This window comes from Xenopus laevis, chromosome 4S (assembly GCF_017654675.1).
Source record: "Xenopus laevis strain J_2021 chromosome 4S, Xenopus_laevis_v10.1, whole genome shotgun sequence".
NCBI lineage: Eukaryota > Metazoa > Chordata > Amphibia > Anura > Pipidae > Xenopus > Xenopus laevis.
The window spans coordinates 8,189,849-8,216,617 of NC_054378.1; the positions used below are offsets into that span (position 1 = coordinate 8,189,849).

The 26,769-nt window shown below is 40.2% G+C and overlaps 1 protein-coding gene across 1 annotated transcript in view; it reads left to right on the forward strand.

The window, feature by feature from the left end:
• Positions 1-3,061: 3,061 nt before the first annotated feature.
• bbox1.S (butyrobetaine (gamma), 2-oxoglutarate dioxygenase (gamma-butyrobetaine hydroxylase) 1 S homeolog) overlaps positions 3,062-26,769 on the forward strand; it is a 53,032-nt gene continuing 29,324 nt past the window's right edge. The window contains exons 1-3 of the mRNA XM_018260139.2: positions 3,062-3,369; positions 9,850-10,286; positions 18,947-19,061. Coding sequence (XP_018115628.1) covers positions 9,903-10,286; positions 18,947-19,061 — 499 coding nt within the window. The 5' untranslated portion in view covers positions 3,062-3,369; positions 9,850-9,902. The remainder of the gene's footprint in view (positions 3,370-9,849; positions 10,287-18,946; positions 19,062-26,769) is intronic.

Below are 26,769 nucleotides of genomic sequence, written 5' to 3' on the forward strand. Positions count from 1 at the left end.
AAATCAGACTTTGCATCACAACACATCTGACCAAACCACAAGGTCACCAGTCGCATTTGACCTAATGTAAATGTCAGGTGGCGGAACTTTCACACCGAAGATCTATCACTGGGATAAAAAATGTCTTGAGCTGCTTTATCAAGATGGATGCTGACCTACATTCATAGTGACTCGCATCTTTCAGCAAATATGGTTTCAGTCACCATACACCCTTGCTATAAAAATTAACTGCTGAGCAGGGATGGAGGTACTGAATACACATGAATGAAATAGTGCAGATTAAGTGTTGCGGATCTACACAGGCCTCGAATTATTAGCTAAAGAACGTAATTTTAGATTTAAACTTTCCTTTTCTACAGATGTTGATGCGTTTCTCTGTTACTTAATGGAATATCCAGACCCTGTTCCATGGGAACCCTTACAAGACTGCCAGGTAGCATTACAGAGCAGCAGTTCCCATAATCTCAGTAGGATGGACAGGAAAGTAAAAGACCTTAACTCACCATGTGCCAGACCGCAGATTCCTTTGCTGACCAAAAGAGGATATAGGATTTTTATTCAAAAATGTTTCATTTTGCGTGGTTAACAACTATGCAGTGTATACTAAAAAGTTGATTAAAGCTTCATTTGTTTTCCTTATTCTAAGGGGCCGATTCATGAAGCTCGAGTGAAGGATTCGAATTAAAAAAACTTCGAATTTCAAAGTGTTTTTTGGGCTACTTCGACCATCGAATGGGCTACTTCGACCTTAGATTACGACTACGACTACGAATCGAACGATTCGAACTAAAAATCGTTCGACTATTCGACCATTCGATAGTCGAAGTACTGTCTCTTTAAAAAAAACTTCGACCCCCTACTTCGGCAGCTAAAAGCTACCGAAGTCAATGTTAGCCTATGGGGAAGGTCCCCATAGGCTTGCCTGAGTTTTTTTGATCGAAGGATATTCCTTCGATCGTTGGATTAAAATCCTTCGAATCGTTCGATTTGAAGGATTTAATCGTTCGATTGAAGGATTTTAGTTCCTAGTCGAATTTCGAGGGTTAATTAACCCTCGATATTCGACCCTTCATACATCTGCCCCTAAGTGTTGTATTTGAACATAAAGTCATTTTTTTTTAAATCAGAATATTTTAGTTACAGAAGAAAAAGAAAATGTGCTTAATGAATTACTACAATGCAGGAGCCAGAGTTACTGAGCGCAATACAGTAGGCTTAGCCCTAAAAAATAAGGGACGTGAATATGATAGTTAAACCTTTAAGTTACCAGGGCCTTACAGAATACACCCACAAATATTAGAGAGTATTAGCCACATAAGGTTTAGATCCAGGAATGTAATGGTGGCCATACACAGGGAGATCCACTTGTTTGGCGATAATGCCAAACGAGCGGATCTCTCCCCGGTATTCCCAGATTGAGGTGGGCGATATCGGGCTGATCCAATCATGACAATCGGATCATAATGCAGGGTAACGGGTTATTGGATCACCGAACAGATGCGGCCTTAAAACACAGAGGATGAGGTTTAGATCCAAGAATGTAGGGCACTGGGGGATATTAAAAATCGTACGATATTTGGTGTGCATGGTATCCACCCACAAGGGGGATATTTATTAAAGTCCAAATGGAAAAACCTCGAAAAATTTGAGTATTTTTTTTTTTTACTATTAAATCCAAATTTTTAGGGGAAAAGATTTCCCCGGGATTTATTAAAGCCCGATCCGATTTAACTGTGCTTTTTTAATAATAAATAAGGTCACATTGTGGATTCCAGTTTTATATTAAAAAATGTGAAAAAAATTGGATTTTGCTAAATAAAAGCAGACCCTCAGGGGGTAATGTAATAAAAGCTGAAAAGTTTGCTACCAAAGTTTGCTACTATCCAATCAAACGCATCTGGTGGTTACGGGTTACTAGACCTGGCTCTTTTATTGCATTGCCCTGCAGAAAGTCTGGCACTACTGGGCTATAAGGTTACATCTAGTTTAGGGTAATGTCACACTGGGAGATTTGGGGAGATTTAGTCACCCGGAGACTAATCGCCTCTTCTTTGGGGTGATTAATCTCCCCGAACTGCTTCCCCCTGTCCTCCGCCTGCTAGAATGAAAAAACGCCTGTGGCATGGCACTTCGTTTTCCGAAGTCGCCTGAAGTGCAACTTAGTCGCCCCAAAGAAAAGCAGATTAGTCGCCGGGTAACTAAATCTCCCAGTGTGACCTTACCCTAAAATCAGGGCCGGAACTAGGGGTAGGCAGAGCAGGCACGTGCCTAGGGTGCAAAGTTAGGGGGCGCCAGGCACGCGCCTTCTCTGCTTCTCCTACCCCCTAGTCTGGTCCCCGCTTGCAGATGAATCCGGCGTGTGTGTGCTTTTTAGCACATGTGCACTGCGTTGGCTTTTCGCGCATGCGGGCATTCTTTTTTTTCTCGCATTCGAGCATCCGGTATTTCCGCACATGCGCACATTTGGTATTTCTGCACATGCGCGTCTGTGGGCGTTATGCCCGGCCAGGCAGCCTAGGGCGCTTGCCCAGGTTGGCCCGGCGCTGCCTAAAATCATAGTGTGTCTCTCTGTTTTCTGCTTGGCCCATTAGGAGAGCTCTTCACCTATTATCTTATATTGTTACCATGACTTATTTGCTTATCTCAAATGTGTTACAAAAGTATCTTATCTGCAGCTGTGGCTGTTCTGGGCTCTCTGCCAAAAGCCAATTAAGTCAGAAACTTTGTTTCTTTTTATGGCTGTTCAGTGCAGAGAAAATCTGGACTTTCCAGTACAAACAAGGGACTGCGGGTTGAGCTGTCAAAAGCGGGACTGTCCCGCTGAAAACAGTTGGAAGGTGTGTTTATAGGAGCTGGATCTTGTGATTGGGGTGGGGGCCTGGCTAAGATATGAGCTGAATAGGTCCACCGCCTGCCCAATATCCAAACCTTATTACTTGGTAGAGAAATTGAATTACAAGGCAGAAGCAGGAGGAGGGAGATCTAGTACTAAACACACTATCAGTCGCAGTAAATCAGTGACTGGCACCAGGGACTGAATAAAAGAACAGGCTGATAACAGGAGGAGCTCAGGGAGGGCTGAGAGCTGTGTGTTTGGCTGATTCACCTGCCCTAGGGCCACTGGGTGAAAGGGGATAGTGTAAAGCCACCCACACAGGGCTGTTTGTTTCTGTGACTAAACCAATGGCGGCAATAACACAACAATGTCAGTGCTGAGAGCGGCTGAGTCCTGTGACATAAGCAGCTGTGACCTTTCACCCACTTTCTGTGTCAGCTGCTCTGCACATTATTTCTGCTGCTCAGGGACGACCTGTACTCACCACAGCCTATGGGAGAGACACAGAACCAGCGCCTTCTCTGCTCCACCAGGTACTGGGCTCTCAGGCCCCTCACTTTCTCTTTAAGGCTTTTACAGTTGGGGGAGGAGGGAGTAATGCTGAAATGTATTCATTAAATGGGCAGCAGCACAGAGCTAGGAATAGTCTTCAAATACAATGTGCTGTTACCCTGCCCTTATGTGTGTGTTGTATTCAGGGCTGAAACTAGGGGTAGTCAGAGTAGGCCCGGGCCCAGGGCGGCCACATCCTAAAGTGTATGGGGAACGCAGCATTCCCTAGCGCTATGGCGCATGCACTCGCTTCGTGGGGAAAGATGCGCGCCTGGGAGACAAATCTGATGCTGCCAGTCCCTGTATTTGTTTCCCTGTATTTTTTTTGATTTGCACATGCGCACATGTGAGCGCATTTCACGCATGCGCACCCAGCTGGGTTTCCTAGGGCGCCTGATCGACTTGGCTCTGGTTGTATTCACCTATGATTAAGTAATGGATGGTATGAAACGCATAAGGTGGGCCATATGGGGTCAGTATATACCATTTTAATGTGATGTTTAATAAAAAAATTGACTTTTAACTAGGCATGCACCAAATCCACATTTTTGGGATTCGGCCGAATCCCCGAATCCTTCGTGAAAGATTCGAAAAGGTGGGGGAAAATGTTTTTTTTAGGGATGCACCAAATCCAGGATTCGGTTCGGGATTCTGCCAGGATTTGTCCTTTTTCAGCAGGATTTGGATTAGGCCGAATCCTTCTGCCAGGCTGAACCGAATCCGAATTTGCATATGCAAATTAGGGACGGGGAGGGAAATTGCGTGACTTTTTGTCACAAAACAAGGAAGTAAAAAATGTTTTCCCCTTCCCACCCCTAATTTGCCTTCGGATTCCGTTCGGTATTCAGCCAAATATTTCATGAAGGAATCGGGGGTTCGGCCGAATCCAAAATAGTGGATTCGATGCATCCCTAGTTTTTTTACTTCCTTTTTTGGGACAAAAAGTCACGTGATTTCCCTTCCCACACCTAATTTACATATGAAAATTAGGATTTGGATTCCTTTCGGCTATGCACAAGGATGCGGGCGAATCCGAATCCTGCTGAAAAAGGCCGAATCCTTGATTCGGTGCATCCCTACTTTTAATAATGTTTGAGTCTTTGGATATATATCTTTGATATCTAGTTCACTGTGTTGTATTCATGTCAGTAAGATCCTTTGTTACAGTGGAGGAAGCTGGGGAGGGAAATGGGAACCAATCAGTATTGGACTGGCCTGCAGGGAAACTGGGTAATAGCCCAGTGGGCCCCACTGCAAGTGGGTTATTTTGTCCTCCTGCGCTTCTCAGGACAAGCACAAGGTGCAGGCAGTCGCATGTGGTGGATTACGGCAAAGAAATGCAGGATCTCTTCTTTGCCGAAATCCACCGCATTTGCCTGCACCCGAGCGGACGCAATTGTTTGCAGTGCAGGCGAAGAAAAAAGAAGCTTCCATTGTAGAGGCTGTGGTGTAAGCCTTAGGGAGGCCGAATAAAATTTGCTGACTAGTTATTGGCTTATTAGCCTGTAGATGGTGCCAGTGACGGCCGCGTCCGAGCGATACCTGTCCAGGTGTGTTTGGTTTTCCCTTCTGAGCTGCATCTGAGCATTAATACAATCCTCGTCCTGATGGCTTACACTACCCAGAATTATTATCTGGTTGTTGGCTCTACGGACAAATGGTCAGATCATCCTTATTGCTCACATGTATGGCCTCCTATATTTGTCTATATTTTGGACTACCTTGCACCCAACAGCAGTGAGCACTGCATTATTAATCCAGCACATGGTGCACCTCGCAGTTTGCATTGCTTATCTCACAGGTATATGTTCTCCAGATGGACCATAGGATACGTAGAAACTTAAGTGGACCAGAGTACCTATCGAAGCCCAGTATAATTTTAACCCTTATGACTTCAGCACCTTTACTATGGGATTGCTAAAGGATGCCATGTATACTGCAAGAAATATTTTAAAAATATACCAAGATTGTCAATAACAGCTGGACAGATGACCTGACCTTCCAGGCACAACTCATGACACAGCACTTTTATTCCTACTTTCATCTGTTGCAGATACCCAATTTCCTAAGTACTTCTTTGTGTGTCAGGCCAAGAATTTGGAGGTGACTACTGTGCACCAGGCACTTTTAGAAAAAAATTATTTAACCCCCATATACAGTATCTGGGCCAGGAGACTGGCTGTTGAATGCTACATCAGATTATGGATATGGCCAATCACCAAATTATCTACATGTGATTGTTGGATTCAGCTATGAAACCTTGGATCAGCTGTCTTTGGTGACGAGATCAGTCAAAGATCAACGTATTTGGCCTCCGTGAAAAATGTGAATGTCCTCCTGTATATTCCCCCCTTAACAATAGTGATGGGCAACCAAATACCCACAGTTAAGCTGGCCATAGACGCAAATATCTGATCGTTCGAATCCTCGAACAATCGGACTTCCCTGTGTGCTGACCTGCCACTAACCTTCAGTTTAAATAAAATTGTAAAAGAACAGATCAGCTGATGTTCTGCCCCTGACAGCAAACGTATGAAAGTTTATGTCCGACAAAAGCTGGTGACAGTCTCCCACTCAAAATCGTCCAATCGGCAATACATGCAGAGATATTATCGGCAGTCGACAGAAATCTTTTAACCTTTCCGATCAACTGAACGACCGATCTCCATGGGACGTAAAATGTTGGGACCCTCCACACGTGGTCCTTAAATCGTACGAATTGAGGATTTGTATGGTCGGATCATATTCGTCTATGGCCAGCTTTAGTGTTTAAAACCACGCGGGTAGTGTAGCACTTCCCATTCAAGTAAAAGGAAGGCAATCCCTGGCAGATAGCAGCATATTCATCACCAACTTACCAGTACAAGTAGCAGTGATCAATACCCCATGTGTCTCATGAATGTAACCAGCTCAGCTTGTGGTTATTTATACTGATTCCATAAACAAGACAAGAATATAGAATTTAATTTAACGGTATGGTACCTGCCTTTTAGAATGCTCTGGACGTGGAGTTTTTATCGTATAACTTTCAGTAATTTAGTTCTTCATATCTTAAGTCTATTTAAAAAATCAAGTAAACATTAAATAAACCCAATAAGCTGGTTTTGCTTTCAATAAGGATTAATTATATCTTAGTTGGGATCAAGTACAAGTTACTGTTTTATTATTACAGAGAAAAAAGCATATCTTTTTTTAAAATTTGGATAAAATGGAGTCTGTGGGAGACAGCCTTTCCGTAATTCAGATAATAGGGTTTTGAATAACGGATCCCATGCCTGTACAAATAAATATATTCATAGCATAACCAAGAATTCAACACTTCAGGCCTTTCCCTTTTATTGCATGTGAAAGAATAGAGATACAGTTGCATTCTGGGCTTGATATTAACATTCTATTCATTATATACTGTATTTATTTTCCTCAGTCATTCGAACCTTGACCTTCTTGAAAGTTTTCCATAATACTATTAACCAAAATAGAGAAGGCTGTTAAAATCTTGAATACAAACTATTCATCTGAGCTACCAGGGCACTACTTGTTTGGGTAAAAATGTACCATTCCTAGATATACCATGTTATTTTAATGAGGAGCCAAAAAGTAAAACTTCTATTTGAAAATAATCATACATAGGCCTTTGTGTGTTGGATCAAGATTGAATTGAGTGTTGGCTTATAAGTACAGAGCTCCTTTTGTATCCAGTAGTGCTAATGAGTATTAACTGGATTAGTTCTGGAGATGGAGGTCAAGACCAATCATATATGTTACTGAAATGTATGGAGAAAGAGAAGTTGGGTACCTCAACCAGATAGGATTTTTCTTCTCAAGGAATACTCTAAATACTCTCAAATACAGGATTACCCCAAACCAATGCTGGCACTTTCAGCTGGTTGATCTAACAGCCAATGGAAGGCAGCATTAATGGTAATGGAAACACCAAATTCCTGGACAGCGCACTCTTCGGATCACATCAAGGATTAATGGTAATGAACTCTTCTATGGGACTGAAACACTCCAGAGAAGTAAATGCCCCATGAGCCTTGCATCTAAATGCTTCATGTACGATATCACAATAAACATTTCACAATATAGGTTAAAATTATTATGATGAACAGTATGGCAGACACCTCTTATATGGATAGAAATATACACAGAGGATAGTTCTAAAATATAAGAATATTAGATGTCACCAAGTAGCTCCATAATCATTTAAAGCTTCTAAATTAATGGGAAGCAAAACTGGACAAATTCGCCCATCTCTATACATAAGTTCTAATGAATTATTTAACACATAATATCAAACTATAGATTATAACTAATGACATTACTAAGCTCCTGTTTTAAAATGATATTTCACAGAATTCTGTGTTATATAATTTAAATAACAAAGAATGATACCAAAGCCTTTGTGGGTAGAAGAACATCTACCCATATGTGTGCATAACCATTCTTATACAAGGGTATATGTTATGTGGTATATTCTAAGAGACCTGCATGGTTCAGGGGTATTGTTTCTCTTTAATCCCTTCTTTTTACAAACACTATGGAGAAAATGGAAACAGTAATTAGGTGTTGGTTGGTGGAATGTTGGGAATGTCCCTGTTGGGCCATTGGTGTAACAAAACTGCAGGCTTCAGCAGTAGGGACCTATATTTGTTTTGGTTACGGTTGCCTTCTGCCTCAGCCTTGCAGTCGTAAAGACAAACCTTCTTATACAACTGTCTGTCTTATATAACCTATATTGCCCCGTTGACATGTTATGCCGTTCCTGTCCAAGAAGCTTTAGCATGAGAATGCCATTATGCAATATGTAAAATTAGAATACGCAAAAATGCCCTATATGGTTTCTCATGGAAACTTGAGCTGGCTAAAATTGGTGATGATTATACATTATGTTTTCAAGCAGATCTTCTAAAAGAAACAACATTTGGACACCCAAATAAGTATGCTGAAGTTTCAGGCTAGGGCAGTAAACATCAAAACAACAATTACAGTATGTCTTTGATGAACCCCAAGCTTGCTGTAATGCTGTTCTTATTGTATTGATTACAACAACCAACTTGCCTAGCGAATCAATGACTGTAAGTTTAGATTCCATGTGATTTTATTGTAGTGATCATGTCCACTTCTAGTTCATTTGTACAGACCAGCTTGCTGTAGGGGTTGGCTACTGTAGTTTATAACATCTCCAGGGTAGAAAAAACACATTGTAGGAGTAGGCTTACCATCTATGTTAACAATTATCAGCCTTACTGAGTTCATGCTCCACTTTGTGGATGAACATTTTATCAGGTACCTTACACAGATGTATAAAAATGTTAGCAAATTAGTAATCGTATTACAGTCCCACGGAGAGTCAGGAAAGCAAAAGTATAGTCTCCCCAAATCTCACCTTAAGTAATTTTAAGGTTAAGCCTTTCTGAAATATCTTGGAGAAAAAATTGGCCCTTGTACTAAAGTGTCACCTCTACTAGCCATCAGGTTGAGCACTAAGTCTAGTGCTTTGGGTCCCTAGGAGGAGCTGTCTCCAGGTCAGGAACCACATATCTACAAGTTCTCTTAAAATGTAATCTCTTGGTATCTGTCATGTTATTTCCCTAGACACCCAACCACTAGTTTCTTGTGAATCCAGTAGCTTCAGCTGAACAGGGCTATTTTTAGGATAGGACCTTCTACAACCTCCGGCCTTTGAAAACCTCTGAATTCGTCATTATATTTTTAAGATTTGGCCATAGATCTGTTGAACAGTTAAACTTACAATTGAAAGCTAATTTATATTTAAATCAAAATCAGTGTAAAGGTGGCAGTAGATGCACCAATAATATCGTACAAAACAAATTTTCATATGATATTTGGTGTGTGTGGTGGGAGATAAGCTGACTGATATCAGCAGAAGACTTGGATATTGGGCTGCTCATTGATCGACCTTTGAAGGCCTTTTATCAGGCAGCTTTGAAGGCCTTTGATCGGATTCATTAAACATATTTTCAATTAGTTTGAATGTAATTAGTTTGATTTTTGCTTTGTTTTTTGCCTAATGGCAAAGGCGGTCAAAATGTCATGTGTGATATTACGGACTCCCTTGATGCATTTCAATTAACAATTCCACTGGCTGGCGATTGATTTCAAGATAACTTCCATGGACACACTATCACAGGGTATTGTTTCATAATTGTTTCAAATGCAGTCATAATTATACAAATAATGTTTATGGTTCTATGGTCCTCATGGGGATGCTGGGCCACTGCATTCCTATGGGTGCATAGCACAATGGAAGTATTTATGTTGTGAGTACCAGCTGTAGTTGCTTTCATTGCTTTGTGTGCCCATGTCAAATCTTATCTGAAATTGTCGAAGAATAAACCTCTAAACAATGAGAATGTTAGAGTGTTCACATCACTCAAGAAAACAGATGAAAATAGCTGCAGCAATGAAATAATTGCATGTATCGCTTTTTTTGTCAGGTTCCTCCTGTTTGATTTCTAGGAATTTGTGCAGGTAAAGGAGTTCAGTCATCATGTGGGGCACTATCGCTAAACATTTACTGAAGGCTAAAGTCCACTGCCGTACAACACCTTTAAAGGTTCAAAAGAGCAGTCAATTCCCTTCAAGATCGCTGCTTCAGTTCATCCGTTGGCAGCACAGTGCAAGGGTCCTTGCTGAGGAACAGCCAGCTCCATCTGTCGCTATGATCCGCAATGTGGAGTCTTTACGGAAGGAGCGGTTTGTTTGTGTGCATTGGGAAGATGGAGGCCAAAGTGTCTACCCCTTTGTGTGGCTAAGAGATAACTGCCAGTGCCCTCAGTGTTTCCTTGGTTCTGCTAAAGCACGAAAACTTCCCATTGAAGATTTGGATGTAAATACAGGAGTGAAGGATGTTACCTTGACAAACAGCAAGAAGGTACTTGGTATTCTTTGTGTTTGTTACGGTGATATATGTCTTTGTATCTATCTATCTATCTATCTATCTATCTATCATCTATTTATCTCTGTTAGGCATTTTTGGTGTTGGATAGCTGTTCTGGGCATGTCGGACCCATTAGATATATCTTTCATGGAAAAATGGGGGTTGGCAGGATGTTGAATCAAGGCAAATAAGGTACATATGACAGAAGGAGCTAATTGGTTCAATCTATACCCATCTCTGTTTGCCATATGTATCATATTCCCCATGTGTCAACATCTGCCACCATCTGAACAGCAAATATAACCCCTGCACCAAATTTTGCTATGCTCTTGTCAACACTAAAGAACAGGAATGCAGGGCAGCAGTTGGCTGGTACTAGGAAAGATACCTGTGTAGCTGATTTTACTGGGTCAAAATGATGTGAAACATCTTGAAAATTAAGCATTTTTGTAAAATTAAGTAATACAGAGCTTATTTACAATGTACACAGTACAAACATGGATACTAATTGACTTTTTGTAAGGAAAATTGCATCTGCTTAATAGTGTACCCCACAAATGATGCACCATTTGCTAATGTTGATGAAAGTTAGTGTCCAAACAGGCAGTACTCATGGCATTGTCAATACGGTATTGAATGGCATTATTGTGTGTGTGTGTGATAATGGGTGCTGTACTTGAAAGGCATTAGCATGCAAGTCATAAGGTGCAATAAAATCGTGTGTATAGGTACAACATGCAAAGGTAGCATTAGATGTAACATCTCATCAGTGGAGGTGTTAGTCCCATGGTTCCTTTCTCTACTTAGCACCTTGTAAAGAAAGTTCAGCTGGCAGTTTAATGCAAGGTGCAGGTATAAAGATGTGTATTGTACCCTAAATAGCATTTAAATTGATGCAATTCTGTGCTTTGCACTTCATCTTTATTAAATATCAACTTCTATTTTAATTATACATACTGAATGTTAATAACTGAACATTTTTTGGCTTGGTTTGTGGTGGCCTCGGAAGACCATTAGTAGTTCTTAAAGGCCGTATTCACGTCACCAGGTTACATTCATGTGCATCAGCTAAAACAACATTACTGTAAAGATTTTTTTTTTAGGAGAAAATCACCCTTTTAGGTAAACACACTCCGAAAACCACATGGTGCCGTGACGTCCGCTCCTTTTAATTTACAGGAAGACACCAATTTATCATTCCATTTGTGAGGAAGCTGTGAGAGAAACACAGGAATCACTGATTTCAGGGCAGCTGCTGGGCGACGGACTTGCCCTGGATCTTAAAAAATAGCCTTAAAAAGTCTTAAAATAACAAGGTTAAATCTTTGGTTCAAACGATTTATGATGTTTAAAGAAGTGTTGTTTTTGTAAAAGTTAAGTAATTTGTAGTCAAGTTTATCTTCATGTCAAGTAGCGGAAGTGTTATTTCTTGATATTTTTATGACTGTTTATAAATCCTTTAGTCTTATTTCTTTGTAAAATAAATGTGATAGTCTTACAAGACTCATTGTCAAGGACCTTCTACGTCAAATGGGCAAAAAATGTACATTTTCCCAGGGACCATCCTCAAATAGTTCATCTGTTGACTAAAGCATTCTCCAATATATTGTACAACATATTAGTTTTCTTGATAGATGACAGACGAGTCAGGGTTTTCCAGATGTCATAAGAATACTAGCTGCATGAATGTATAATGCCAACTGTAACGATGGATAGGGAAGAAATAATGATGCTATTTTCCATGGTTTGGGCTAGGGACCATAGTTCCAGTAAAAGCTGCACAATGCCCGTCTTAACATTTTTGAGCTTCCTGGTTCGTAAAGCCATTCCTGAAGAAGAATGCCTTCATGTACAATAAGGTCCATACAAATGGTTTTGGTGAAATGGGAGTGAAAGAACCTTACTGGCCTGCAGAAATCCAGTGTGGATGGCAGGTATTTGGATACTTTTGGCCATAAACCACACTGGGGCTCATTTATCAATACTGGGCAAATTTGCCCACGGGCAGTTACCTATAGCAACCAATCTGTAATTAGCTTTTTAAAGCCAGCAAGCAGTACAATGAATGCAGCAATCTGATTGGTTGCCATGGGTTACTGCCCATGGGCAAATTTGCCCAGTGTTGATAAATGAGACCCACTGTGTTGATAGATGGCACTGCTCTAGACAAACCGAAACCTCTACTAGCCAATGTGCCAACTGAAGAGGGGTAAACCCCCTTACCCTTAGCTAGGGTTGCCACCTGGCTGGCAATTCACCAACCTAACTGGGGCTGATATTAAAAATTTACTGCCAATGTCCTGTCTTTGAACCTCTCTCTACCAGCTCCCTCCTATCCCACAGATCCCCTCTCTACCCTCTCTTCTGATGCTGTCGATGATGCCTGGAATTCGCCCCCAACTCTGGACCTTACATAATGTACACACAGGGGCCGATTTACTTAGCTCGAGTGAAGGAATAGAAAAAAAAACTTCGAATTTCGAATGTTTTTTTGGCTACTTCGACCTTCGACTTCGACCCTCGACTTCGAACGATTTGATCTAAAAATTGTTTGACTATTCGACCATTCGATAGTCGAAGTACTGTCTCTTTAAAAAATACTTCGACCCCCCTAGTTCGCCACTTGAAACCTACCGAGGCAAATGTTAGCCTATGGGGAAAGTCCCCATAGGCTTCCTAACAATTTTCTGATCGAAGGAATATCCTTTGGTCGATGGATTAAAATACTTTGAATCGTTCGATGTTAGGAATAGCGCTAAATCCTTCGACTTCGAAGGATTTACATTCGGCAGTCGAATATCGAGGGTTAATTAACCCTCGATATTCAACCCTATGTAAATCTGCCCCACAGTGTCAGACTGCAGTGTCCAGGTTCACCGGGGATGCCGCTTCCACAGCAACCCCCTCTGCACAACACAAACAACCCCATTCCCGCCCCACCACATGCCTTGTCCTGCCGGGCCATCTTGCTGACAATTTAAAATACGTGAGATTACTGAGTGTTTCTTTTATATCTGATGGATTTAGCAAGTGTTACACTGTGTAATTTTCCCCTTCCTTTTTCTGTCTACCATTAGGTACAGTGAGCTCCATTGTTTGGTTTTAATCAGCGTTTCAGATGGGAATTTTATAGAACCAATAACGAAACGCAGCCCTGGTGTATAGGTCTATAAGTAAATAAAAAACAGCTACCGTCATTTCCCCTATTGTAATAGAGTGTTTATCCTAATTTTATAGCGAAACCAGCAACATCAGCTCAGAACTTGGTTCATTTAATTTCATCAATAACTTTCCTCGACTGTTATTGGTGTAAAACTGAATTGTGGCCAGAGATTTGACTAGACTGGCCATATGGTTTCAATCTGGGAGAAGGATTAGAGCAAAAACTGCAACTCAGGAAAACTTGAAGTACAGACTGTGACCCTTCATAATTTGGTTCTTGAAATAATGAATGCTGGAATTAGATCTCCCAGGCATTCAGCTATTAAAAATAATCCTGGCTGTGATCAGAGCCAGATAATTCTGCGATCTGTCTTCGGCACATAGTCAGGTACCAAGGTAACCCTACTTAGCACCTAATAGATTTGCTGTGGATCAGAGTTTGGGGCATTAGTTCATTACAAGTTTAGTAGTGGAAAGAGTACAAAAGAAAAGGAGAGAATGGTGTAAAGGGGACATATAACTTGATGAGGCTGAGTTTTCAATTTCAAATGGTTTTTTCCCAAAACCATCAAAAAGCAAGATCACAATTAAATATGGTGTTGATTTTTTTTTCTCGATCATTAGCATGTTAGAACAAAAATTTTGTAAAAAAAAACTATTCTTAGACGCCGGCGACTATTCTTAGACGCCGGCGACCGTTTTTGCGCTTGACCCGAGTATAAGCCGAGGTAGCGTTTTTCAGCATATTTTGGGGGCTGAAAAACTAGGCTTATACTCGAGTATATACGGTAAACTAAAGTTGAAGGTAGTGTGGCTGACATTGTGACTTGCTGTTTGTTGCGGCTGTGAGCAGAAATTAAAGGACCAAGGACCATCAGGATGCCATCAATTAAATCTATCAATAACACTTTTTAATAGTCTAATGGAAATGATCTTCTGAAATATTCCAGTTTTCTGTTTTTATGCCACTGCAGAATGGATAATATTTATTGAAATAAAGTACAAGTATGGAATGCTACTTTGCCCATAAAGCTCCATACAAATCCTGCACCAGGGTGCTTTAAAGGAGAAGCAAAGCTACCGAAGCAGTTTATTGCCAATAGATTAGCCACAATAGTGCAAGTTATACGACTATATTTATTCTGCAGAAAGCTTTACTATACCTGAGTAAACAGCTCTAGAATCTCTCTGTTTGCTTAGGATGGCAGCTGCCATATTAGCTTGGGGTGACATCACTTCCTGCCTTAGTCTCTCCCTGCTCACTCCTAGCTCTATGCTCAGATTACAACAGGAAGGGGAGGAGGAAGGGGGGAAATGGAGGGGGAGTGGGAGAGAGGAGCAAACTGAGCATGCTCAAGCCCTAGCCCTGGAGGTTTAAGTCTGATACAGAAGCCCATGAGTACACAATAGAAGGAAAGAAATGTGCTGTTTCTTTTGACAGAGGACTCAGAGAAGCATTACTTTGAGGGATTACTTACTGGTGTATTTATATAGACCTTTCTGATAAAACTTACTTAGTTTTAATCTGTATTTCTCCTTTAAATGTGTTGCACTGTGTGTAACCAGTAAACCTGAAACCATAGCTCAAATGGGAACCTGGTACTTCTCTACTGCAATTGGGGGGTTATCATTTTTATCTACAATGGTACCTTTAAACCTAAACTTAATGGCAGGGAGTGAAATTAAAAACGATGTAGATAAATCGTTTTTACTTAAGCAGCTTTGAATGTGATGTATGAAACAATGCCGAAATGTTTCTCTTTCAGAGCGTATTGTCTTGTGATATGTATTTAGCAAACCAGAATGTTTTTTTTTGTGTTCATATAAATTTAAAATGACAGGCTTTACCATGATTTATGTAGAAAATGAAATCTTCTGACCTCTAGCAAGAGATCGGGCCAAGACAGCTGGGTGAACATAACAGGGAGAGAGATGTGCAAAACACACTTGTTATGAATTATGGGGGAACATAGTACCATGGAATATTTGAATCGCTGGATCATAGAGTCCGTATGTATTCTGCACCGGCTTTATGGCACAATTCCCACACTTCTCCTGTAGATACAATGTGCTCCTTCTGCCGAGTTATTCTCTACTCAGCAGTTTATTACAGGGTTCCTTTTTATCCTGTATATATTGTAGGCTTTTGTACAGTTATGGGCATCATGCAGTCTTCTGGCCCTCTGCTAGAGCTGTATATAAATAAAATAATTATGGGCTAACATAATAATAAAAAATAAACTATAATTTGAATATAGTTTGCCCAACAGGTAACATAAAAAGCTCATATGTGGCCACCTAAACGTCTGCTGGCAAGTAGGGATGTAGCGAACGGCGGAAAAAATGTTCGCGAACATATTCGCGAACTTGCGACAAAACATGCGAATAGTTCGCGAACGTCGCGAACCCCATAGACTTCAATGGGAAGGCGAATTTTAAAAGCTAGAAAAGACATTTCTGGCCAGAAAAATGATTTTAAAGTTGTTTAAAGGGTGCAACGACCTGGACAGTGGCATGCCAGAGGGGGATCAAGGGCAAAAATGTATCTGAAAAATCCATTGTTGACACAGCGCTGCGTTTTGTGCTGTAAAGGGCAGAAATCACACTACGTCACTCAGGTGATGTTTCTGGACACGGAATGTGAAAAAGCTCACACAGCGAGGTGGCACTTGGTTAAAGACTGGGCAAATAATGCCTGCAAGGTCAACGTATACACTACAGCCGTTGGATACGGAATATATTATTGCTGCTTGAAAAACGTCACTCGGGAGGTGTTTCTGGAGACGGTATTATTATTGATATTTAGACAGCTAGGTGGCAGTTGTTTGAAGAACAGATGCAGATGAGAGATCAGCAGCAGGACAGCTGCCCACAGCAGCTACATACAGAGCACTGCAGTAGAAGGTAGATTACTAGCCAGCAAAGCTACCTAACCTAAAATGTCCCTCAAATCCCTGCAGACTTCTGTCCCTACAATACAGAGCAGTATCAAGTAGATTACTAGCCAGCAAAGTTACTATCAACTGTCCCTCAAATCACTAACAGCTCTCTCCCTACACTAGCTCTTCCAAGCACACACAGGCAGAATGAAAAAACGCTGCAGGGCTTCAGTTTATATATGGAAGGGGAGTGGTCCAGGGGGTGTGGGGGTGGTCCAGGAGGGAGAGCTTCCTGATTGGCTGCCATGTATCTGCTGGTCTGGGGTGAGAGGGCAAAAATAAGCGCCAGCTAAGGCGAACCCAAATTGGCGAACGTCGCGCGACGTTCGCGAACATTCGCCGAACGCGAATAGTCGATGTTCGCGCGAATTAGTTCGCGGGCGAACAGTCCGCGACATCCCTACTGGCAAGTAGACCTTACTAGTGGCCCACTGACACTTGCCACTATACTGTTTGGCCACCTGAAGCCTTTATTGGCTAATTGTGTGTAGTGAAGCTTTTTTTGTGCATGAGGTTTGATATACAGGTATGGGACCTGTTATCCAAAATGCTCGGGACCTGGGGTTTTTCGGATAACGTTTCTTTCTGTAATTTGGATCTTCATACCTTAAATCTACTAGAAAATTTGTAAACATTAAAGGGATTATTTACTTAACTCTAAATGGAAAAATCACAAAACCAATTTTTCAGAATTTATTAAACCCCTAGGATGGAAAAGTCAGAATCTGAAAATCCGGCATCTCAGACCTGTCGAGGTTGCATATAAGTCAATGGGAGAATATCCCCAGAAGTTTTCGGGTGAAAATTCTGAAAAAAACATGAAAATCGGATGAAAAAATCCAAAAGAAATCACGAAAATCAGATTTTTTTACCGCAAAGCAAATTTTCGGGAAAATGTAATAATAAATAAGCGTAAAAAATGTGAGCGGATTTGATCGGAGTTTGTAGCAGAAAATAATGAGACTTTGATAAATAACCCCCTAAATAAGCCCAATAGGCTGGTTTTGCTTCCAATAAGAATTAATTATATCTTAGTTGGGATCAAGTACAAAATACTGTTTTATTATCACAGAGAAAAAATAAATCATTTTTAAAAATTTGGATTATATGGATAAAATGGAGTCTATGGGAGACAGCCTTCCTGTAATTTGGAACTTTTTGGATAACGGGTTTCCAGATAACTGGTCCCATACCTGTACTAACATGGGGGCTAAAAAGCGCCTTTACCATCTGCAATCAATCAGATTTGATCAGTTGATACAATTTTCTCTGAAATGTAGCACCTGCCCAGGGAAAAATTGGGGAGGCTGATCTATGAAAAAATTGAATTTTCACTTTTTTTCTAATTCAGAGAAATCTCAAATGTGTGCTCATTGACTAAAAAACTCCAGTTTCTATTGTGTAAAAGCTTAGGGAAGAAAAACAACTGGAACACATTGATATCACCTTCTACCCATGATTTTCAATGAGCCTGGCAAATTTAGAATTAACTTAGAAAACTCTAGATAGAAAAAAGCTTGAATTTTCCAAATACAACTTCTAATTATGTCTGCGTGAACTCACCAGCTTTTAGATGATAAATTGTAACATTTGAGTTTTCAAGTGTTTTTTTCACTGAGTTAGCACTTGTATCAATTTACCAAGAAGAGTATGTTTCTCCAGAGATTTGGGAGCTAAAAGCTGCTGAGCTCCATCCAAGCCAATACATAAGATGCAACGGAAACCTTTTTCACTCTATTTACTCAAAAATTCTCAAGAGTTTCCGACAATTTGCGAGTTGCTGTACCATTACACTTGATGGGAACCTTCCAACAAACAATAACAACTCAAGAACGAGAACTAATGCCTCTGACATGTTCCACATGTGAGATGTGGCAAAAAGATATATATATATATATATGTATTAAAAAGTCAATAACCTGCAGAAAGCAACAAACAATAAGGGGTTTATTTATCAAAATAAGATTTTTTTAAGTAAAAAAAGTCCTACCAAACTAGAATCCGAGATTTGAGCTTATTTATCATTGAAAAAACTCGATAAAATCGGTTTGGGAAAAAAAACTCAAAAATTTGTGGAGTTTTTTTTCTGGGTTTTATGCCTGAAAAGCTTAAATTTTTCATAAAATCACTCGAACCCCTAGATTTTTTTCGGATTTTTGTCCGAAACTCAGCGCAGACCATATTCTAAAATTTGAAATGGGACCTTTGCCATTGACTTCTACAGGACCCCGACAGCTTGGAAGTATTTTTGGAGGCTTTTAGCAGCCCTTTGGGGTATAATAAATTCCAGTTTTTTTCCACTAAAAATTTTGATTTTATAGTAAAAAGACCTAGATTTTTTGGAGTTTTTGGCATTTGGACTTTAATAAATAACCTCCAAAGTATCAGGCTAGTAACTCAACAGAGTCAGTTGGTAAAATAGATATTTGGGCACGAGAAGGCTGATGGGCATGAAACAACAACTGAAACATATGAAATAAAGAAGAAAGAGTTGGTAGTTGGCAACTTGGTTGCGGCCTTTCTAATATTTTAACTATACTTTATTATTGGCAGGTCTCCATTACGTGGCCGGATGAGCACCAGAGTGTTTTTGATGCCCAGTGGCTGAAGAGTAGATGTTTCTCCAAACGTGCCAGATCAGAAATGAAGGATGAACTGTTTGCCCCAGGTATTTCAAAGCATGGATTCCTAATATTTATGGTTTAGACCAGTGATCCCCAACCAGTAGCTCGTGAGCAACATGTTGCTCCCCAACCCATTGGATGTTGCTCCCAGTGGCTTCAAAGCAGGTGCTTATTTTTGAATTCCAAGCTTGGATGAAACTTTTGGTTGCATAAAAAGAAGTTGTACTGCCAAATTGAGCTTTCTGTAGGCTAACAGGTGATCAGAAAATGCTACCTGCAGTTTGGCTGCTATAGGTGATAAGAAATGTTGCAGACTTTGCTCCTTATATTACACAACATTTTTAGTGTGATATTTGGGGAAACAATTGAAAATATAGACATATTTGTTACTTATATGAACCATGTTGCAGTTCTTTGAGCTAATAGGTGCCCCAAACAAATGTAGGACCTGAAAGAGGGCTTTGACCCAAAAAGATTGTTAGGGGGTTATTTATCAAAATCTGATTTTATTTTCTCTGATTTTTGTAAATAAAAAAATCAGACCAAACTAGAATCCACAATGTAAACGTATTTATTATTAAAAAAGCACGATTTAATCAGATCGGGGACAAACTAGAGGAAATCGAGAAAAAACCCCAAATCGTACGATTTTTTTGGGGGGCTTTTTGCCCGGAAAGTCAGAAATAGTCTGATTTTCGGGTTAATTCCAGCACAGACCATAGAAACTTTCAAATAGGATAGGGACCTCTCCCATTGACTTTGTATATACAACCTTGGCAGGTCTGATTTTTGGATTCTGATTTTTTCCATCCTCGGGGTATAATAAAAAGATTAAAAATTCGGATTTTATAGTAAAAAAAAAAGTTTTTGGCAGTCAGACTTTAATAAATAACCCCCTTAAAGTGTGCTTTTTCACTTCAACTGAATCATTTTTTTAACTGGACTTTAGTACAAATATTATAGGGATTCCTCTGCACTTTCTGGACTGTTTTTATTTACAAAAAGCAACTCCTTTTAACAAACTTTTTGTCAGGTTCAGCCTGTGTAGTTGATAAGTAGGTTTGTGTTTGGTAACCCTGTGTACATGTTACTTGCTGGTTGAAGACTAGAAGCCAACTTTCTCTTTTTCTATTAGACAAGAGATGTGGCCAGCTCCTTTGTGTAGCCCCATCTTTCCCTCTGGTATCCTGTAAAAAAAAATCCAGAACAAGGAAAACTTGTTCTTGGAAAGGTTAAAGGGCATGTAAAGGCAAAAAAATAAAATTCCATCTTTACTTTCTTTTATGACAAAGAAACCTTTTTCCATTATACGTTAATTAAAAAATGTGTACAGTTTTTATAAGAAACCTGACTGTATGCAGTGAAATTCTCCCTTCATTTACTGCTGTGGATAGGAATTGTCAGACGGTCCCTAACTGCTCTGCAGGGAAACAATCATACTTATGAACAGAAGGGGGAGCCCCCGCCTTACTTCCCAGCCATGCAGAACTCAAGCAGCTTTGTTTGTTTCCCTGTAGAGCAGTCGGCGATTGTGAAGAGATTTGTATTGGATTTTATTTTTGCCTTTCTCCAGCTGCAGGGACAAAGATCATGGAGCCAGATTTAAACAGATAAACTGGGATTCTAATTGGAGGATTATTTTGCTGCAGCCACTGGTTCTCCAGAGTTGGAGAAAGTTTGTATTAAAAAATGCAAAAACTATAAAATCCACATTAGATTACATGACAACACAGGACCCAGTGCAGTCTGTATATTCTGATTATTAATCAGTCTTGCTGTATCAGCTGCTGGCAGATATTATTTGACTTGTGCTGTTTTGATCATTTATGACGATCTCTAAGCAGCCCAGACCACACTGAGCATGTGCACAGTCTTGGTCTTGCAAAGATGTATAACAAAGTTACAAGATGGTGACCCCCTGTGGCCAACTTTGAAAGCATAAATCATTTGTTTGATTAGGCTTGTGGTGCAGTCAGTTCATGTTTATGTTTAGTATACAAAATACAGCATTTCTAGCCTTATTCTATTTTAGACTTTACTTTATATTGTAATATATGGACAAATAACCAGTGTTTTTCTTATATGTATATGAGAGAGTGCAAATGAAATACTGGGACATATGCAACAGATGTTTAGCATCATTTAACCAGTGACCTGGAGTGATGGGACAGAAGGGATGAAGGTAGCACAGAAGGAGCCAGATGAACAACATATATAGGGAGGCAATGTTCAAGATTAAGCAGGATGGAAAAAATATGCAGAACTAGATCTGAGATGATTTAAGAGGTATTAAACTGAAGATATAAATAGAGATGATGTGCAGCCATTCATTTTGCTCCTGCAAGTTGATCCTTCAGGCATACAGAACATACCAGCTGAGCAGAAACTCTGAAGCAAACTAAAGCATGAGCGGACCTAAAAACCTACTTTTGAGAAAGAATAGGGGATACAAAAACACCTGCCTAAAGGCGCAGAAAACTTGCAAACAACCTCTAGTACAAACAGATATATCATATGTGCTTCATGAGTAAAGCGCTCTGCACTTCTAAAGCCACTAGGAGTATCAGAACCTGTAATCAACCCTGTGTTGCCTTTTGCCTCTTCTCACTAAGGGGCAGATTTACTAAAGGACTAGTTTGCTAGCCAAAACCGTCAAAATGACAATTCGCAGGGACATTACTAATTTACTAAAAGGCGTAGAGGATTTGATATCGAAAAAGTTCAGCACTAACGAAGTTTCCTGTCCTTTCGCCAGGCGAATTTTCGCTCAGGCAAAGGATCATTACTACGCAAATTCATCAAAGTGCAAATTGTACAATGCGCTACCCTTTTCGGCAGAGTTTGTTTCACAAGGTTATACCTTACACATTTGTTTTAGGGTGGGCTCGTGTCTAGGGTATTAGAGGATCTCTTTTGTATTTATTTTGCTTCATTGGACATTTTTAATAATAAGTGGCCACTTCAAGCATTTGCACCAACATCTTTAATAAAGACATATATACGACCTTTATGTACCTGCCCTATTCAAATTTACCTAATCATGTTAGCAAAGTTTCACTAGGAAGAAAGAAACTTTATCGAAAGTTCGCTCAGAAATGGCCACTCTGACGAATTTTCTTTGGCAAAACTTTGGCAGTTTTCGTCTGCCGAGATGTAACATCACATTTTGATAAATAAGAGTATGCGCTGCGAATAAACGTCTGACCAAGTTGCTCAAAGTGTGGTGGAGCCTTCCGAGGCAAAAATTTGTCCTTTAGTAAATTTGCCTCTTAGATCAAGTGAGTCTACTTAGGAAGTAGAGCTGTGGGAAATGGTCCAAATCTTTTCACTGAGGCTTCGAGAGAGAGAGAGAGAGTTACATGACATATTTGAAACCCATGGGCTGTTATTAACTAGTTGAACGGAAATTGTCTCCTTGCTTTGGTACTACACCAACATTCTATGGAAGCTTTAAAATTCAGGATCAGCTTCCCTTTCAGTAAACGAGTCAATATTGCTGTGGTGGGCAACACAATAACTTGTTTGGCTTCATATGTAGCTCCTGATCCTACAGATCCTACAGAATGAGGGATAATTTGGCCCAAGTGGTGTAAGCGCCTTGCACGATTGGCTTTAACAGCCAGTGTTACAGCCACAGAACACAATAATTAGTGTTAACTACTACTGAGTGCACCAGTGCTATAAGTATCTGCATTGATGAATGTGTTAAGTTTTGAGAAAAAAGATCCAACTGCTGATAATCCTTCTGGAATCCCCAGTTCTGTTTATGATAAATCTGGCCATAAGTACCTTTCTTACCCGTCTGCTTTTTAAGATACAGGATCCAGAATTGAGACCACTTTTTCAACAAGAGTTTATTCTATCCTCAGCAGAATCCTTCATCGCACTCAATGCGTGGATTAACTTTGTACTTTGAAATAACATATTTTTGCACGACTGTTCCTCAAATCCATTCTACAGAAGGAGTTTCCCAACAGCAATCCGACATGTGCTTTAATAATTATCACTGTAAGTCAATGTAGTCCGTTGTATCACATGGAGGGAAAAGGAAGCAGCCATATTGTTTTATGCTAAACTCATCACCTGTGTTGGATTTAGATTCAGTATGAACTGTTGGCTCTCCTTTGCCAGATGTTCAGCAGCATAATGAAAAATAAATATGGATGAGCTGCCAAGAATATATTTTTCCATTTATGAAGGTTTGGCCCTCAAATAATTCTCAAAAATCCAGAGGTCACAGTTCCAACCACAGTTCCCCACTGGCTGTAAACCGCTCAGGGAGAAGAACCACAGAAGACAAGAATGGAGTCAAACTCAATCAAGGGAATAGACGAGCATATGGTGATATGATAAAGTTCTATTAACCCATATCAGCCACTTGCAGGTAACGTTTTACCTGGCTGCTATATGAAAACGAACATTTGATTGGTTGCTATGTGTTACTAGACCTGGAACAAACTTTTTAATACTATTACTTTACCCTCATTGCATGCAGACTGGCAGTTGCAGTTGGGCAAAGATAAAGGTCAGAACTTGGCAAAAAAATATATTCACTTAGCTTTTGGGAGGCAAAATATACAGGTCATCTGTACATCTTAGGTTATCAGGTATGCCAACTGTGGCCCTCAGTTATCCGGTATAACGACTGTGACCCTAAAATAGCTGTTCAATCCTTAATCTCTCATACATTTTATACCATGCGCCTTATGTTGCTCAAACCAAAAATAAGAGGTTTATGCCTTCACTAAAACAATTAGAACAACAGGTACACTGTAGCACACCACAAACTTGAAGATTAGTGCATCAAAGTTGGTTTATTGGCCCTAAACAGTAGATATATACGAGGCTTGAGAAAGGGCCCAGTGGGGTCCGAAACATTGCCTTGTATATATCTACTGTTTGGGTCCAATAAACCAACTTTGATGCACTAATCTTCAAGTTTGTGGTGTGCTACAGTGTACCTGTTGTTCTACATGTTTCTTGGATCACAGGCGGATGGTCCTTCCACTGTTTAGCACCCTACCCACTAAAAAGGGTTCTTTCTACAGGTAGAAGCTTTTCATATTTGTGTGGAATTCACTAAAACAATTATGGTTGGACACTCTAAAACAGTGATCCCCAACCAGTAGCTCGTGAGCAACATGTTGCTCTCCAAGCCCTTGGATGTTGCTCCCAGTGGTCTCAAAGCAGGTTGTTATTTTTGAATTCCAGGCTTGGAGGCACGTTTTGATTGCATAAAATCCAGATGCCAAACAAAGTCTCAATGTTGGTTGACAGTCCACATAGGTGCTACCAATAGCCAATCAAAGCCCTTATTTGGCACCCCAGGAACATTTTTCATGCTTGTGTTGCTCCCCAACTCTTTTCACGGGTGAACAAGATTGGGGACCTCTGCTCTAACGTATTCTTTATGGCCCTATTGGGCAACTATCTATCCAGAACAGCTGGTTACAATCACACTAGAGGTTAATTATCCAATGGACTTATAGGATAGAAATGTTGAATGCACTTCTATTGAGCTCTGTGACATCACTGGTGTGTCATATTTGATTTCATCTGACTTTGGGGATATTATGACAACAGATCTCTAAAGCAGCCGTGTGAAATGGGTGTCCTTGCTTGTTCCAGACGTTCCCTTAAATGAACAGCAGATGGCCAGGAGACAAAATAAATTACAAGCAGTGCTTATCGCATTATGACCACATATGAACAAGCAAATCTCAATGGGATTTAATAGGAATTTGCAGCATCACTGTTAAATCCGTTAGTGACGTGTTGATAAGATTCTGAGGGTCTGGGGAAGTTACCGTATGTCTGCCAGGTTTACTTTGTACAGGAAAAGAAACTTTACTCCATTAAGATATCCTGCACAATGTGTGCACCATATTTATCCAAAGGTCCCCAGCAATTTTCTCATCATTTTTAAGGTTAGCAAAAGTTTTCATTTCCTTGAGAGACCTATATTTGGTTCTTTAAACATCTGCTGATACAACAATAGTTTAGTAAAGAAACTAACTATGGACTTGCTTTGGCTCAACGTTGCAGATATTCCAGTAAATAAGGGCTGACACATGATTGTGGTACAATGTACAGCATTCTGGATGGGGTGCCATTCTTGACCACAAAATGCATTTCATCATTACAAAATAAAATTTCTGGATACTGAACGGTCACCCAGGTGGTAGGTGAGATTGGTTGTTCGCTTGGCCCCTAGGCCAACAATGGAATATTGCTGGAACCTATTCAGGCCCACTGGAGGTAGAATACAACTGACTAACCCCCAGACAACTATCAATTAAAGTGGACCTGTCACCTACACATAAAAAGCTGCATAATGAAAGTCCTTTGCAAATTAAATATGAAACCCCAAAAAAATTTTTCAATAAAACATCCATACCTGTTATGAAGGTGTTTAAATATCTAAACTGTCAATCAAATATTACCTGCCCGCCTCTATGCCCGTGGCATAGAGGAGGGGCAGTCAATTACTTTCACTTTCCATTCAACACTTCCTACATGTCACTGCTCTCCTCACATTCCCCCTTCCCTCCTCAGGCTCTATAATTGTGTAGGGCAATGCACATGGACATTAGGTCCCCCATTCTGGTGCATACACAAGATTTTGGGGTGATACACAATTTCCCTTAATAACCGTGTCCACAAAATGGCTGCTGCCTGCTTGCTGTGATTGTATAATTCCAATACAGAAGGAAACAAAATTTAAATAATAAATACAGTGTAAGTAAAGTTTATTTTGCTCAACTAACGTGATAGAAAATAATTTGAAATTATTTCTTAGGGTGACAGGTCCCCTTTAAAGGGGATGTAAAAGCAAAAAAATAAAATCCCATTTTTACTTTCTTTAATGAAAAAGAAATCTAACTCCAATATTCTTTAATTAAAAAATGTGTACCGTTTTTATTATAAACCTGATTGTATGCAGTGAAATTCCCCCTTTGTTTTACTTGCTCAGATAGGAAATTTCAGACGGCCCTAACTGCTCTGCAGGGATCATACTTTCAAATGGCACTTTACTTCCCTGACTTCGAGCAGCTTTGTTTGTTTCCCTGTAGAGCAGCAGACGACCATGTAGAGATTTCTATCTGCAGACCCAGTGCAGTCTGCATATTCTGATTATTAATCAGTCTTGCTGTAACTAGGGATGTAGCGAACCGCCGATAATGTGTTCGCGAACGCCGTTCGCGAACACCGGCAAAAAATGCGAACAGTTCGCGAACAGTTCGCGAACTTCGAACATCCGAAAATCGTTTGATTCGAACGATCGAAGGATTTTAATCGTTCGATCGAACGATTTTCGTTCGAATCGAACGATCGAAGCCATTCGATCGAATGATTTCATTCAATCCAATGGCTTCGATCGTTCGATTCGAACGAAAATCCTTCGATTTTAGCGATCGAATGGTCGAATGGTCGAACGATTTTGACGCGAACGCCTATTGGCGAACGTCGCGCGACGTTCGCGAACTTGCGGCGGACGCGAACAGCCGATGTTCGCACGAACAAGTTCGCCGGCGAACAGTCCGCGACATCCCTAGCTGTAACTGCTTCTATGGCAGATATTATTTGACTTGTGCTGTTTTGATAATTTATGACGATTCCTAAGCTTAACCTTCCAACTGAAGCCCAGACCACACTGAGCATGTGCATGGTCTTGGTCTTGCAGAGATGTTTAATAAAGTTACAAGATGGTGACCTCTTCAAACAGGTCTTTGATTTGTCTTTATGATTTGC